Here is a 14,666-nt window from a genome sequence, read left to right as displayed (position 1 = left end):
CCAGCCCCACACCTGGTGCTCCTTGGCCTCATGGACACCTCTCAGAGAGCCCTGTGCTCCAAGCGAGGGACAGGTACCCAGCCTTGCCCACCGCCCAGGAGCCCCCCAGGGTGGGGACGGGGCAAGTACCGGCCAGAAGAGAGCAGTGCCGGGCGCTCAGCAGGAGAGGCGGCAGGCGGGCCTCAGGGTGGAAGGGTGGTCGGTAGCCCTGAGCTGGTCTAGGAAGATACAGCGAGGGGGACGGCACCCTCACCTCACAGTCCCACCAGAGCCGTAACATCTCCTTTCTTATTGCTTTTGTGGACCAGCCTACTGCACTGCTTTACCTAAATGTTCTGATTTTCCGGATGGAGAAGCCCTAAGGGGTGCAGATCTGTGTCCTGTGTGTGTGTGTTTATAGTTGATTCTCATGTTGGTCCCCACCTCTGGACCTTTCTGGTCCCATTGTATTCAGCACTGGGCCTGAGCCCAGGCTGTGCTGGTCACAGGAGCCCCATCTCTCTGGTCACTGCGCTTGTGTGAGGACCCGGGGAGGCGGGGCAGTGAGTCAGCCGGGGGCTGGGAGAGCTGCAGAAAGAGAACTCGTCTCACAGACCCTGCCGGGCACCATTCTGCCCCCGTGGGCGCCAGACTACCCAGGAGGTAAGCGACAGACAGGACGCAGAGGGGCAGGGACGGGTCCTATGGCTTCTTCTGCTTAAGCCAGTTGGAGTTGGATTTCTGTCACTTGCCACCAAGAGTCCTGACTCATAAGGGACAAAGCTGGTTGGAACTGCAATGATCACACACACGGACAAGCTGCACGATCTGCAGTGTGACCCATCCGAGTGCCTGGCAGGGCAGGACACCAGGGGGCTGTCCAGTCAAGAGGGAGACAAACTCCCAGGGTCTGCTCGGCAGCACCGCCCAGCGGAGACGGGGCTGGCAGGCGAGTGTTCCCCGGGAAAGGCGGGCGCACGCCGCAGTCTCAGCTCCAGGGCTCCCGGTGCTCCGACCTCGGGCAACCCTCTCAGCAGCCCTCTGGCTCCCCTGGGCCCAGATGCTGTTAGTGAACGGGAGGGCTCTATGCCCCTGAGGTCTCACCTCTTGGGGGCACCCTTGAGTAGCTGGCCAGCCTCCCTGACTGGCTCCCCCTCCTCTGACAACAGGACAGGTTTGGGACTTGAGTCATGCAGTGGCCAGACTCTTCGTGGGGAGGGATGAGTCATGCAGTGGCCAGACTCTTCGTGGGGAGGGAGGGAGCAGGTTCTTACTGGCTGAGGTGCAGGCCCATTTCCTGGAGGGCTTGTTCTTGCTCGTCACAGCTCCTAAAACGAACAAACCAGACACTGGAGCGCTCGCAGCTCCTAAAACGAACAAACCAGACACCTGACACAGAATTGAAAGTCCTTTTTATAAGGTTCAGTAATCATAGCAACAAGCAGGTCAGAATGTTTTTCAAGAGTAAAAGGCAGCCGGGCTGGCGTGGCTCAGTGGCTGAGTTCTGAGCCATGAACCAGGAGGTCACGGTTGGATTCCGGTCAGGGCACATGCCCGGGTTGCAGGCTCGATCCCCCGTAGGGGGCTTGCAGGAGGCAGCTGATCGATGATTCTCTCATCATTGATGTTTTTCTCTCTCCCTCCCCTCTCTGAAATCAATAAAAATATATTTTAAAAAGAGTAAAAGGCAGTCCTCTTGCGTTAACCTCATTCAAGACAGGGTGATTTCGTGGGTTACTTCTCACTAGCCTGCTTCTCCAGAACGGGTGAGTGCAGGGGAGTAGCTCTGCAGCGGACGGTGACATGGGACAGGAAGCAGCTGCGTTCATCAGGGACATTCAAAGCAGTCACCCTTGCAGGGCAAATAAGGCTTTACCTGTCTGAGTTTCTTTTAAAATATCGATATATAATATATATACCAGAGGCCCGGTGCATGAAATTTGTGCACAGGGGTGGGGGTGGGGTCCTTCAGCCCCACCTGCACCCTCTGCAATTCGGGACCCCTACACCTTTTTCTTATCTAGCTAACCTCTTCACAATTAAAAAAATTAACTGAAATACCACCTACTCTAGGAAATCCTCTTTGAACAAATCTCTTTACAATCTGTATTAAGTATTTTCATAGTATATCATTCTTTTTCTTTAACAGCAACTTAGAGTGGATGCATGTGCTACTCATTCTTGCATCTGAATTTTTTCTTCTTGCTCTTGTAATAGCAAAGCTTATCCAACTTACATTTGCCCTTCAAGGGCTTATATTTGGTTCAGTTTCTAGTTGGCTCCCTGCTTTTTTTTAAGCAATAAATTTGGGTTGTGATAGTAAGCCTCACTTGTAATCAAGCCTGTAGGTCTCCCTATCTGAATATTTCTATAATACCTATCACTTTAGCATATCAGAGATTGTGTTCATTTATAGAAAATAACAATAAATGTCACCTGATCATTTGATCTTCTAGTAATATTTTATAGCAAGATGTATTATTCTAGTAATTTAACTATTACAAAACTGAGGCGTGCAGAAATAAATCACATTGAATAAAGAATGACTCAAATTTCAAAGCATAGTACACTTAGGGCCTCCCTTGTCCTGTGCCTCAGATATCATAGCATATTACACAGTTCACATGGAACTCAGTTTCCTTTAAAATAGGAAGGGATCCCATACTCATGAAGCAGCTACTTCCACACATATTTATTTATTTAATTCACAGCACATACTCTTTGTACTAATTGTTGGAAAATCACCCTAGCAATTGCCTCTGTTCTCTCTGTATTGTTGCCTTACATTCTGATGTCATTACTGAGCTTTTATCATCCACTCGCTCTAATAAGATTGTGAATTATTTAAGGGCAGAGATCATGACTTGAGCTTGTGTGTTCGCTGTCATGGTGCCTAGATAAATACTCAAATGCCATCCAGTCCAAATGACTGTGATGAGAGAGGCCCACCGTTGCTGGAGACCTCTGATTTTTATTGAAGGGGCTTCACTTGTTCTGCGCCTTTACAGAGGGGTGAGTAGTGGCTGAGGGACTTTGAGGAAACCCAGACAGAAGTCTCTTCCTAAAAGATTTTGCTAAGCTGGCGCCCGGGACCGCCGGGCATTTGTCCAATTAAAACCTGGACACACAGCAATAACAAAGGCACTGGTCTCCTACTGCTAATGCCTGGGGATCAAACCCCAGCCTGCAGGAACTCACCCCGCAGTCAGGACCGGGCTGATGGGTGGACCTGGGCTGGTGCTCCTAACTCTGGGGAGAGGGAGACTTCCCATGGCTGCAGGCTTCCCATCTTTGTTGGGTTAATTTGCATACTCTCCTGATTGGCTGGTGAGCCTAGCGGAGGGATGGTCAATTTACATGTTTCTATTTTATTATATAATAAAAGGGCAATATGCAAATTGACCCTAAAGGCAGAATGACTGCAAACAACTGGTCACTATGATGTGCACTGACCACCAGGGGGCAGATGCTCGATGCAGGAACTGCCCCCTGGTGGTCAGTGCGCTCCCACAGGGGGAGCCACAAGCCAGGCTCACGGCTGCGAGCCTCTCCTGCCTCCTTGGCAGCGCTAAGGATGTCCGACTGCTGGCTAAGGCCTCTCCACCTGGAGGACGTGGGCTGATGAGGGCCAAACGAAGACCCAGAAAAGTAACTTGGGGTCCAGGGCTGACCCTGGGCGCCGTGGGGCCTCAGCCTGAGTGGGGGGCACTCCCCCAGAGCCTGTTAACACAGGCTTGCGGGCAACGCCAGAAGCGTTGTTTTGTTCCTGTGAGTGTGGGGAGCGGTGGGTGTGGAATTCAAAACTTACACCAGAGTTCTGAAGTGGAGTATGGGCGTACGTTCTATGACAGCAGAGCTTTCTAGAAGTCCTCTGCCCCCTCTGTTGCTTCCCTCCCCTCTGCGAGCTGAGTGGCAGCTGAGGAACCTCTCTCCTCCTCAGTGACCCCCACCCTGGCCTGGCGGGCGCTCTCACAAGAGGCGGTAGGCACTTTCCGACAGAAATCAACAGGGCCTTTCGCGGCTCGTTTGAGTTGTGCGGCGGTACCCATCACCATGTTAAACAACAGAATCCAGGCCTGGAGGCTGCCCCAGCCCAGAACCCTCGTCCAGAGGGGAGGTGTGGGAAGGCCGCCTGTGGCTCGCAGACCCTGAGCCTGGCACCAGCCCCGCCCGGAGAAGCCAGGGATGCACCCAGGTCCCTGGATGGCAGCTCTGACCGGAATGGCCGGGCCCCCTGCTTGCTGGGGAGACATGGTAACTCACTGTGGGCGGCCCAGGGCCAGGGAGGTCCGGTCCAGCCAGATGACAGTCTGTGCTGGCCCCCCACGTCCCTGCACGGGAACTGAGGAAGGAGGCGACCCCGGGACAGACTCGGGTCTGGTCTAGGGAGGACAGAGGCCCTGGGCCAGCGGCGTCCTGGGGATGACCAGGGGCCAGGCGGGCCTTGGGAGGCAGGTCACCTCCCCGGCCGAGCGCAGGCCCTCAGAGTGATGATGTTTAACGGTTACTCTGTTTTCTCTCTTGCAAACTCACTACCCATTCTCCACACAGTAGGTGGCGATGGCCTTCAAATGAAGTGGATTAGGCCCCTCCAACAGCTTCTGATCGTGCTCAGAATAAAACCCAAATTCATAGCTATGAGGGCCCCGCTCGGCTGTTTGCTGGAGGCCTCGCCTCAGGCGCCTCCTCCCTCCACTCCTCACTCCTCAGCCGCAGCCTTCTCTCTGCTTCTTCACCACGACACACCGCACACCGCCTGGGGGTCCTAGGCTGGTCCTTCCCGTCTCCGGGCGACTGTCGCTCTGTTCCCAGACCACCCGCCACACTGGGGACCGTCTCCCACTCTAGTCTCTTCACAGCACTCACCCCGAGTCTCTGGTTGGCTCACTGGCTTTCGCTCAGCCTTGCCCTTTCCTCCGAGAGCAGAGGCTAGGAGGTGGGGGACAGTGCCTCCCAGCCGGGGCAGCAGCGCACAGCCCCCCCCACCCCCCCCCACCCCCGGGTGGCGAGGGTGTGGCAGTGCCTCAGCAGCAGCCCCCCGGATGCTGGCCGCGCTCTGCCCCAGGACAGTGCCACTCACCCTCTTCAGCCCGTCCACTTGCTGCAGCTCTGCCCGGAGGAGCGACGAGGTGTCCTTCTCACACTGCAACTCCCGTTGAAGAGCCTGCCTTTGCTCTTTTTCTGATTTCAATTCTTTCTCAAGACTTGAGCTATTTTCCCAAAACGAATGTGAGTTAGTCTCTGTGGGAGATTTTCATGGTAAATCTACAATCCAACCCAAGACACCACACAGGAGATGGAATTCACAGGAGACTGAATTCCATTTGAGCCTTAGACCCTTCAGCAAAGCATGGAAACACGGCTTCCCCCCCCCCCCCGCCCCCCGGTTGCCTGCACACCACAGCCAGGCCAGGAGCATGCAGGAGGGCGGACAGTCCTCGCACGCACACACGCAGAGGAAGGGACGGGCTCTGACACTCAGGGGCGCACAGCAGAACCCTCCACCGAGATGGATCCTAACGACGGAGGATCCTGGGGGTTGGGGTGGGGAGAGCTGTGAGGGTTAGGAGTTTGTGCCCTGTTTCCTCACTTGTGAAATGGGGTATACACACGTCTCTTCTCTCATTGGCCTTTGCACTTCTCCTCAGCACCCCTGCCCTCACCCCCATTCCAGCCCTGCAGGGTACAAAGCAGGACACTGTCTGCCGGCGGCCGTGGGGCACCCACCACTGGCCCTGCAGCTGGGAGAGCTGCTCCTGCAGTGCGCCGCTCCTGCAGCCCAGCTCCCGCTGCAGCTGGCGGCTCCGCTCCTCCGCGCCCTGCCGCGCCTTTTCGGAGTGCTGCAACCTGGACCAGAAGAACCACAGCCTTTTAAGGAAAGGATCAAAGCTCCGATTCAACGTAGCAATTTTTCATATTCTTGCTGCATAGTTTTTTCTTTCATTTTTAATGAATAGACAGTAAAACTGATTTGTGTGTGTGTCCAGTTCCATGAGCTTCAGCACGCATGTCTCCAGACTGTGTAATCACCACGGCCACCAGGAAACAGAGCAGTACCCCCCCCAAGAAAACTCTCTAGTGGGGTCCCCTGTAACCCCCTTCCCATCCCTGACCCCTGGCAACTCTGACGCCATGGCTTTGTCTTTTTGATGACATCAGAGAAATGGAATTATTATTCATATACCCCTCGGAGACTAGCTTCTTTCTCTCAGCACAGTATCTTCGAGACCGGTCCATGTTTCTGTGCCTGAGTAGTATTTCAGGGCCAGTATGGTCATCCATTCCCTCATGAGAGATATCTGGGTTGCTTCCAGTTTTGGGCAATTATGAATAGAGCTGTTATACATTTGTGTAAAGGCTTTTGTATGAACGTAAGTTTTTATTCTCTTGGGCAAATAGCCAAAAGTGGTACTTTTGGGTCATATTAAGAGTATGCTCAGTTTTATTACTATTATTTTTTAAAATAATTTTATTGATTTCAAAGAGGGAGAGGGAGATAGAAACATCAATGATGATTGGCTGCCTCCTGCACGCCCCCTACAGGGGATCGAGCCCACAACCCTGGCATGTGCTTCGAACCTGGGACCCTTTAGTGTGCAGGCCGACACTCCATCCACTGAGCCACACTGGCTGGGCTGTTCAGCTTTATTGCAAGAAACTTTTCCCAAAGTGGCTGTACCATTTTGCATTCCCACCAGCAATACACAAGGGCTCCAGTAGTTCCACAGCCTCATCGAATACTGGGCGTTGTCATTAAAAAACACCCAGCTGTGTGTACAGGCCTCTCAGCATGGGTTCAGCATGCACTTCCCTAACTGCTCCCTTGCCATCTATACACCCTCTTCGGGAAGTTCTGTCCAAGTCTTTTGTCCCTTTTAACTGGAACTGCTTGCTGAGTTTGAAAGTGTTAAATACTGGATGCAAATCTTTTGTCAGATATAGGGGAAGGCAATAGTAGGCTTACAGTTGTGAGGACATGAAACATAGTTTATTATATTTTATTAATTATTGTATTATTTTCCATATGAACAACTGTAAATCTACTTTTGCCCCACCCTGTATGTGTTTTATACATTTTCTCCCAATCTGCAACTTGTTTTTTATTATTTTTTTAAATCCTCAACCGGAGGATATTTTTCCATCGATTTTTAGAGAGAGCGAAAGAGAGATGGAAAAGACAGAGAGAAACACTGATGTGAGAGAAACACGTCGTTTGGTGCCTCCTGCATGCCCCCTGCCCAGGGCCGGGGAGGAGCCTGCAGCTGAGGTATGTGCCCTGGACCAGAATCGAACCCGGGACCCTTCGATCCACAGGCCGACGCTTTATCCAATGAGCCAAACCGGCTCGGGCTTTATTCTCTTAACCGTGTCTTTCACAGAATAAAGGTTCTAAATTATGATGAAGTACAACTTGTCAAGTTTTTCTCTCATGGATCATGCTTTTATGTCATGTCTAAAATCTCTTTGTACAACCCAAGGTCACAAAGACTTTCTAGGAATTCTAAAAGTTTTATAGTTTAAAATTTTATATTTAGACTTATGATCCATTTTGAGTTCATTTTTATATAAAGGTGTGAGATACAGATTGAGGTTATTTTTTTGCTTAGCGATGTCTAGTTGTTCCAACATCATTTACTGAAAACACAATCCTGTCTCCATGGAACTGCCTTTGCACTTTTGTAGAAAATCAGTTGCCCATATTTGTGGGTCTACTTTCAGATTCTATTCTGATCCGATACTGACCTGATGTCTAACTGTGACAGTGACATCGAGCCGGGAAAGCCCTGCTGCCCTGCGAGGACTGGAGTGAATGCAGGCCCCGGGCTAAGGGCAGCCAGCCCACCTGACTGCTCTTCCGGGAGAGACTCAGGCGCGGAGAATGCCTCGCCCATTCCAGGGAGTATCTCCAGGGGAGGGATTACCTTTCTTCCATCTGTTTCATGCTGGACATGACTTGATTGATTTTTTCTTCAAAAGATGCGATGGCTTCATCCTTTTGCTGCAAACTGCTCTCTGTATCCTACAAAAGCAAGGCCGGGGTCAGACGCCTCTCCCTCACCCCGAGTTCAGCAGGTTTGGCTGTTCACTTGGTACCATCACAGCACTTGCAAGAGCATTTCACTCACTGCTGCTCTCCCCCAGAGCCCTGGGAGTGTGACTCAAGTGTGACTTTCTGAGCCCAGGCGTTTAACCACGGCAGATGCTGTGGGACAGGGAGGGGCAAAAAAAAAGCACTGTGTTTCTGTGTGTCTACAAGAGACATTCTTAAAATAAAAGGACACAGAAAGGCTAAGGACAGAAGGAAGTCCTAATAAATTCTTAGGAAATAATACAAAAACTGTATTCTCTGACCTTAATGTAATAAAATCAGACACTAACAACAAAATAATAACTAAAAACACCTCATATCAGGAAACTATTTAGTAGTTTCATATTACTAAACATGAGCTTAAGAAAATACACAGAAGAGAAATTACGAAATACTTAGAGCTAGAAGACAGTGAAAACACTGTGCAGTGCATTACTACACTGAAGATGCCACTGAGCAAAACTGCACCCTAATCTGACCTGCACAGGAGAGAAAACGCTGCTACTTGAAACACGTCATGCCACTGACTGTAAGATGCAATCTCAATTCCAGGGATGTTAAAATGTGAAAAACATGCTTAAGAGGAAATATCTTTGTCAAAACTTGAGGGCCACAGCTAAAGCAGTACTTCTGGGTAATTTTTAACATTTTAAAAATTAAAGTTATTGGGGTAACAGTGATTAATAATATTATGTAACTTTCAGGTGTACAAGATTATAATTTAACATCTGTATCCTCTATTGCATGCTCCCCACCCAAAGTCCAGTTTCCTCTGTCACCGTATACTCAACCGCCTTTACCCTTTTCTCCCCGCATCCCCTTCCCTCTGGTAACCACCATTCTGTTGTGTGTATCTATGTTTGTTCTGTTAGTTTGTTTGAGGCAACCAACCGAGTGGGAGAAGATATTTGCAAAGGGTACCTCTGATAAGAGGCTAAGATCCAAAATATATAAAGAACTCACACAACTCAACAACAACAATCTGATTAAAAAATGGGCAAAAAAAAGGAGGCAGAGGACATGAATAGACATTTTCCCAAAGAATACACACAAATGGGCAACAGACATATGAAGAGATGCTCAACATCACTAGTCATAAGGGAAATGAAAATCAAAACCACAATGAGATACCACCTCACACCTGTTAGAATGGCTATCCTATCTAATAATAGACAAACATGGTAATTGACCGTACCTTTGCTACGCCTCCCATGGGCTAATCAGCGAGATATGCAATTAACCGCCAACAAAGATGGCGGTTAATTTGCATATGTAGGCGCCAAGCGGCGGAGCGAAGACTGAAGGCGGCTCTGGCCGGAGCAGCGAAGGCTTGAAGGCGGCTCTGGCCGGAGCGAAGGCCTGGGTCCCGGGTGCCGGAGGAAAACCGGTGCCGGCAGCCAGGGGAAGGGAAGGCCTATTGCACGAATCTTTTCATGCAACAGGCCTCTAGTCCTATATGATAAAAGCCTAATATGCAAATTGTCCCCTTGGGCGGTCGTTCGACCGGGAGACTGGGAGTTCAACTGCTCACTATGATATGCGCTGACCACCAGGGGGCAGCGCAGAACATGGTGGGCGTCAGCAATGCGGAGCTGGCAGCGGGGCAGCAGTGGAGGTGTTGCCAGCCCCGATAGGCCCCAATGAGAGTGGGACCGCGGTGGGATGGTGGAGCAGGTGAGCGGACGGCGCCAGGCCAAGGTAGGTGTGAGCGAGGGCCCAGGTACTGCCCAGGGCCCAGAGGTCAGCTGGGACCTGCCCTTCCACGCCAGAAGCTCGCACTCTGATCGCCAGCCAGGCCTAGGGACCGCACCTGTGCACAAATTTCATGCACCAGGCCTCTAGTTATTAATAAGATAAGAACTAAATATTGGAGAGGTTGTGGAGAAAAGAGAACCCTTGTACACTGTTGATGGGAATGTAAATTAGTGCAGCCACTATGAAATTGTTAACTTCAAGTAAAAACTTTTAGGAAATAAAAAAGTTAATAAAACTGATGAGTCAAGCATGTATTTCAGAAGTTAAAAATGAGCTACAGAGCAAACCCAAAGAAATAAAAAGAATATAGTACAAGTGTGGATAGCAATCAATGAAATAAGGAAAAACAACAATAAAGAATATTGAAAAAAAACAGGTTCTTTGAAAATATTATTAGAACAAACACATCTATGACAAGATTGAATAAGAAAAAAAAGAAAATGCAAATAAAAATGGTGAATGAAAGAGATTAAAAAATTTTGTAGAAGAATATTATGAACAGCTATAAGCTAAAACATTTGAAAACCTAAACAAAAATGAGATACATTTTGGGGAACAAGAGAAAAATATATCAACAGCAATCAAGGCTCAACTACAACAGGAGAGTGTACACACACATGGGGTGGGAGGCTGGGTGGCAGCAGTTCATCTGGATTGTCCAACTGTGCCACCGGACCCTGCAGAACACCTACTACATAAGGCCGGGAGATGCAGCAGCCATACCTAATACATAGACAGAAGCACAGCGAGGCTGCCAAAATGAGGAGATAAAAGAAACATGTCCCAAATTAAAGAACAAAATAAAAATCCAGAAAAGGAGATGGGCAATCTACTAGATGCAGAATTCAAAACACTGGTTATAAGAATGCTTAATGAACTTAGGGGAAGAGTAGATGATTTTATGAGAAATTGAACAAAGATAGGAGGCACAAAAACAGAACTAGAAAACAAAAAAGAACCAGTCAGAAATGAAGAATACATTATCTAAAATGAAGGCTACATTATAGGGAATCAACAGTAGAACAGATGAAGCCGAGGATTAAATCAGATACTTGGAATATAAGGAAGCAGAAAACACCCAATCAGAACAATAAAAAGAAAAAAGAATTTAAAAAATGAGGATAGTGTAAGGAGCCTTGGACACAACTTCAAGTATATCAATAATCACATCATGGGGGTCCCAGAAGAGAGAAAGCAAGGAATTGAAAGCTGTGTAAAAAAAATAATGGTGGTAAACTTCCCAAACCTGGTTGCCTAGCCAGTGTGGCTCAGCTGGTTCAGCACTGTCCCTTGCACCCAGAGGTCACCAGTTTCTGGTGAGGGCCCATGCCTGGGGTGAGGGCTCAATCCCTACTAGGGGGTGTGCAGGAGGCAGCGATTGATGTTTCTCTCTCCCTTTCCTTCCTCTCTTTCTAAAATCAATAAAAACATTTTAAACAGTTAAAAAACAAAACAAAACACTTTCCTAACCTGGTGAAGGAAATAGATATATAAGTCTAGGAAGTGCAGAGAGTCCTAAACATGATGGACCCAACTAGGCCCACACAAAGACACATCATGATTAAAATGCCAAAGGTTAGAGATAAAGAAAGAATTTTAAAAGCAGCAAGAAAAAAACAGTCAGTTACCTACAAGGGAGTACCCATACAACTGTCAGCTGATTTCTCAACAGAAACTATGCAGCCCAGAAGGGAGTGGCAAGAAATATTCAAAGTGATGAAAAGCAAGGACCTACAACCAAGATTACTCAACCCAACAAAGCTATCATTCAGAATTGAAGGACAGATAAAGAGCTTTCCAGCCCAAGAAAAGCCAAAGGGGTTTATCACCAGCAAACTAGTATTACATAAAATTTTAAAGGGTCATCTTTAAGAAGAAGAAAAAAGATAAAAAAAATGAACAATAAAATGGCAATAAATACATATCTATTAACAATTGAATCTAGCCCTGGCTGGGTAGCTCAGTTGGTTAGAACGTTGTCCTGATATGCCAAGGTTGCAGGTTTGATCCCTGGTCAGGTCACATACAAGAATCAATCAGTGAATACATAAATAAGTGGTACAATAATCGATGTTTCTTTTTCCTTCTCTCTCTCCCTCTCTCTCTCCCCCTTTCCTCTGTCTCTAAAATTATTAATAAAAATATATATAATTTTAAAAAATTGAATCTAAAAAACAAACAAGTAAGCAGAACAGAAAAAAGTAAAAAAAATCATGTACTCAAAATAATTAAACATATCTTAGAATGAAAAAAAAACGAAGTAAACATTTAGAATGTTAGCATAGAGGAAAGAGGATGGGAGTCGGGGAGGGGGCTATAAAAGGAACGAAGACCATCAGAGAGGTGTCTGATTACAGTGTGTCCCAAATGGAGGGATACGGTGGACTCTGGTACTTGCAGCCAGAGGGTAAGGGTAGAAGTGGAAACAGGCCACCAGAGGATGTGGGCCCGGTGCTGCAGCACTGACCCAGAAGGCAGGGCCTCGGCACTGTCCAACCGGCGTCACAGCTGGAAAGCTGGTGACCCTTGTTAGTTATGGAAAACAGTTACAACTGCCACGTGCCCAAGCTTGGAACGCGACTCCCTGCCAGCCATGCGGTGGCTGCGGGGACGTGGTCTAAAGAGCAGGGATGCTGGGGTGTGGCAGGTCTGAAGAGGCACTGTAAGCAGGGAGTTTGCAGAGAGAGGGTAGAAGCAGAGGGGCCAAATGTTGGGGCCTCGCGGTTAGAAAAGCAGCTGCTCTGACCTTGACCTAAGTGAGAGAAGATGGAAGACTAGGCGCAGAGGTCCTGGGGCGCTCTGCAGGAAAGGTCAGGTTAGGGGGTGTCTTTACAGCTCAATCAGCTGTTTCAGGCGACTGGCCACTAATGAGAAAGAGAGAGAGCGAACAAAGAAACGAAGCAGCCACAAGAACGTGTTTAATAAATAAAACAACACACTGGCCACTGCCACGGGCTGAGTGGAAATAAACAGATCCGAGGCCATGACTGAGGGCACTGCACTATCAGCGACATGAGTCAGACCTGAACAGTCTCTGTAACTGATCCCCAGGACAACCTCCAGGCCGGCACACTGAGACCACGCAGCTGGCCAGGAGAGCTGTGTCGTCGCCAGGGAGGCCATGTTCCCCAAGAGCCACAGACGGTGGACTTCCCGGGAGCCACGGAGGGAGCTGACAAATTCTTCAGAAGGCAGAAGCGGGGAGCAGACATGCTAGAGATGGTGCCCCCTGCCCCTGGGCATCCTTTGCAATTCCCACTGCCACCAGCCACTTCCCGTTTCCCCTTTCCACAGGCATTCCTCTTGGCTATCTGCTCTGCCATGGATGCTGGGAGGGACGGTTAATGAGAAAGACAGCGGGTCTTCTGGTGCAGGCACACAGCTCGATGGAGGGCTGCCACCGCCCGGGGCTGCGGACTTGAGGATGCGAGGACCGGATGGCCTGTGTGGCAGGAACAACTATGTCTGCCAAACATGTATCCTCTACTTTCTATGACGTGCAGCTAAGGACAGTCGCAGGCGCTCCTGCCGCTGAGTGGCCATGCTGAGCTGCCCTTCTCCATGGACTCGATGGAAGGATGGCTGCCGCTTATGCCTCCAGCTCGAGAGAAGAACCCCAGTGCTGACCTGCTTTTCTCCCCACCTTCCACCGGCAAGAATGGTGACATCCAGAGCGGCCCCGAGAGCTGGAGCCACCGTTAGCCTGGTCCCTGAGTGACTGCGGACAAAGCGGGTCTGAAATGCTCTCCTTGGAAATGACTCTGAGTAACTAAGATACAAACTTCCGTATTTTCAAGCCACTCCACTTTAGGGGCTGCCAAATTTTTACAGTAGTTTAGTTTCCTCTAAAATACATGTCACATTATGTCTACATACTCATTCAAACCAGATAAAAACACAAAACATTAAAACAGATAATTTGTTAGGAAGGTGAAATTGTTTTTTTTCTTTTCTCTTTTTGCTTTGATTTTCTCTATTGCTGTTATGAAGATGAGGTGATCGTTTTAAAAAGACAGGACAAAATAACAGTTTATTTGTACTGTCTGCTCTCACACTGTCTTTGACAGTGAAGCTGAAACCACGTCCACGGACAAGGAGGTGGAGTGGGATTGTTGTGGTAATAAAACAGGAAACAGAACTTCAAAACGCAAAGTTTTGAGAAGGACACAGAATGGTGGCTTCCAGACCCTGGCCCGATGGATTCTTTGTGGGCTGGCCCCCTTCGCCACTCTGAAACGACAGGCGAGGTGAGCAGCAGACTGCTCACGGTGTGGCCCGAAGACTTGGCAAACCTTGAAAAGACAATACCAACTTCTATCCTCAAACCACTTCTCAAGCAATGGCCCTCTGAAGCGGAGAACGGGCAGCAGGGAGACAGTGAGGGGCCACAGGCACAGCTGTGCCACAGGGGCACGTGGTTACCCACTCGGTTCTGTCTTGTCACTGACGCTTTCCCCATTTCGTAAACTTTTCTAGGGGTTTGCTGGGAGACTCAAGTAAAACAAATACCGTGGCATGTAACAGGGCCTAGGACACTGGGACCTCACGGAGGTGCGAATTCTCTCCCTCTGCAGGACGGACGCGAGAGGACGGAGAGGCAGCGCACCTCAGCCCCCGCTGCAGCAGCAGCAGGAAACCAGGCGGGGATGGGGACACAGCCAGCTCCCACCTGAACTTTGTGGAACATTTGCAAATTGATCGCTTTGACTTCTTCCAGCTGCTGGCGGAGGGCGACGAGTGTGTCCTGCTTCTCATGGGTGTCCTTTTCTAGTAACTTCATTGCAATTTCCATTTCCGTTTTCATCCCGATTTGTAATTCCAGTTCTTTTTCTAGTTCCTTAAA

General features: G+C 49.0%; 1 protein-coding gene across 1 annotated transcript in view; it reads right to left on the bottom strand.

Moving 5' to 3' along the window:
• The window catches only part of RUFY1 (RUN and FYVE domain containing 1), a 57,335-nt gene that overhangs the window by 4,922 nt on the left and 37,747 nt on the right, over positions 1–14,666 (bottom strand). Inside the window, exons 11-18 of the mRNA XM_023743876.1 lie at positions 14,493–14,660; positions 7,902–7,999; positions 5,707–5,826; positions 5,060–5,189; positions 3,905–3,914; positions 2,781–2,803; positions 1,989–1,999; positions 1,254–1,304 (exon numbers count right to left, since the gene is read on the bottom strand). Coding sequence (XP_023599644.1) covers positions 1,254–1,304; positions 1,989–1,999; positions 2,781–2,803; positions 3,905–3,914; positions 5,060–5,189; positions 5,707–5,826; positions 7,902–7,999; positions 14,493–14,660 — 611 coding nt within the window. The remainder of the gene's footprint in view (positions 1–1,253; positions 1,305–1,988; positions 2,000–2,780; positions 2,804–3,904; positions 3,915–5,059; positions 5,190–5,706; positions 5,827–7,901; positions 8,000–14,492; positions 14,661–14,666) is intronic.

Source organism: Myotis lucifugus, unplaced genomic scaffold (assembly GCF_000147115.1).
Source record: "Myotis lucifugus unplaced genomic scaffold, Myoluc2.0 scaffold_417, whole genome shotgun sequence".
NCBI lineage: Eukaryota > Metazoa > Chordata > Mammalia > Chiroptera > Vespertilionidae > Myotis > Myotis lucifugus.
This window is presented reverse-complemented; position numbering and strand designations above follow the sequence as displayed.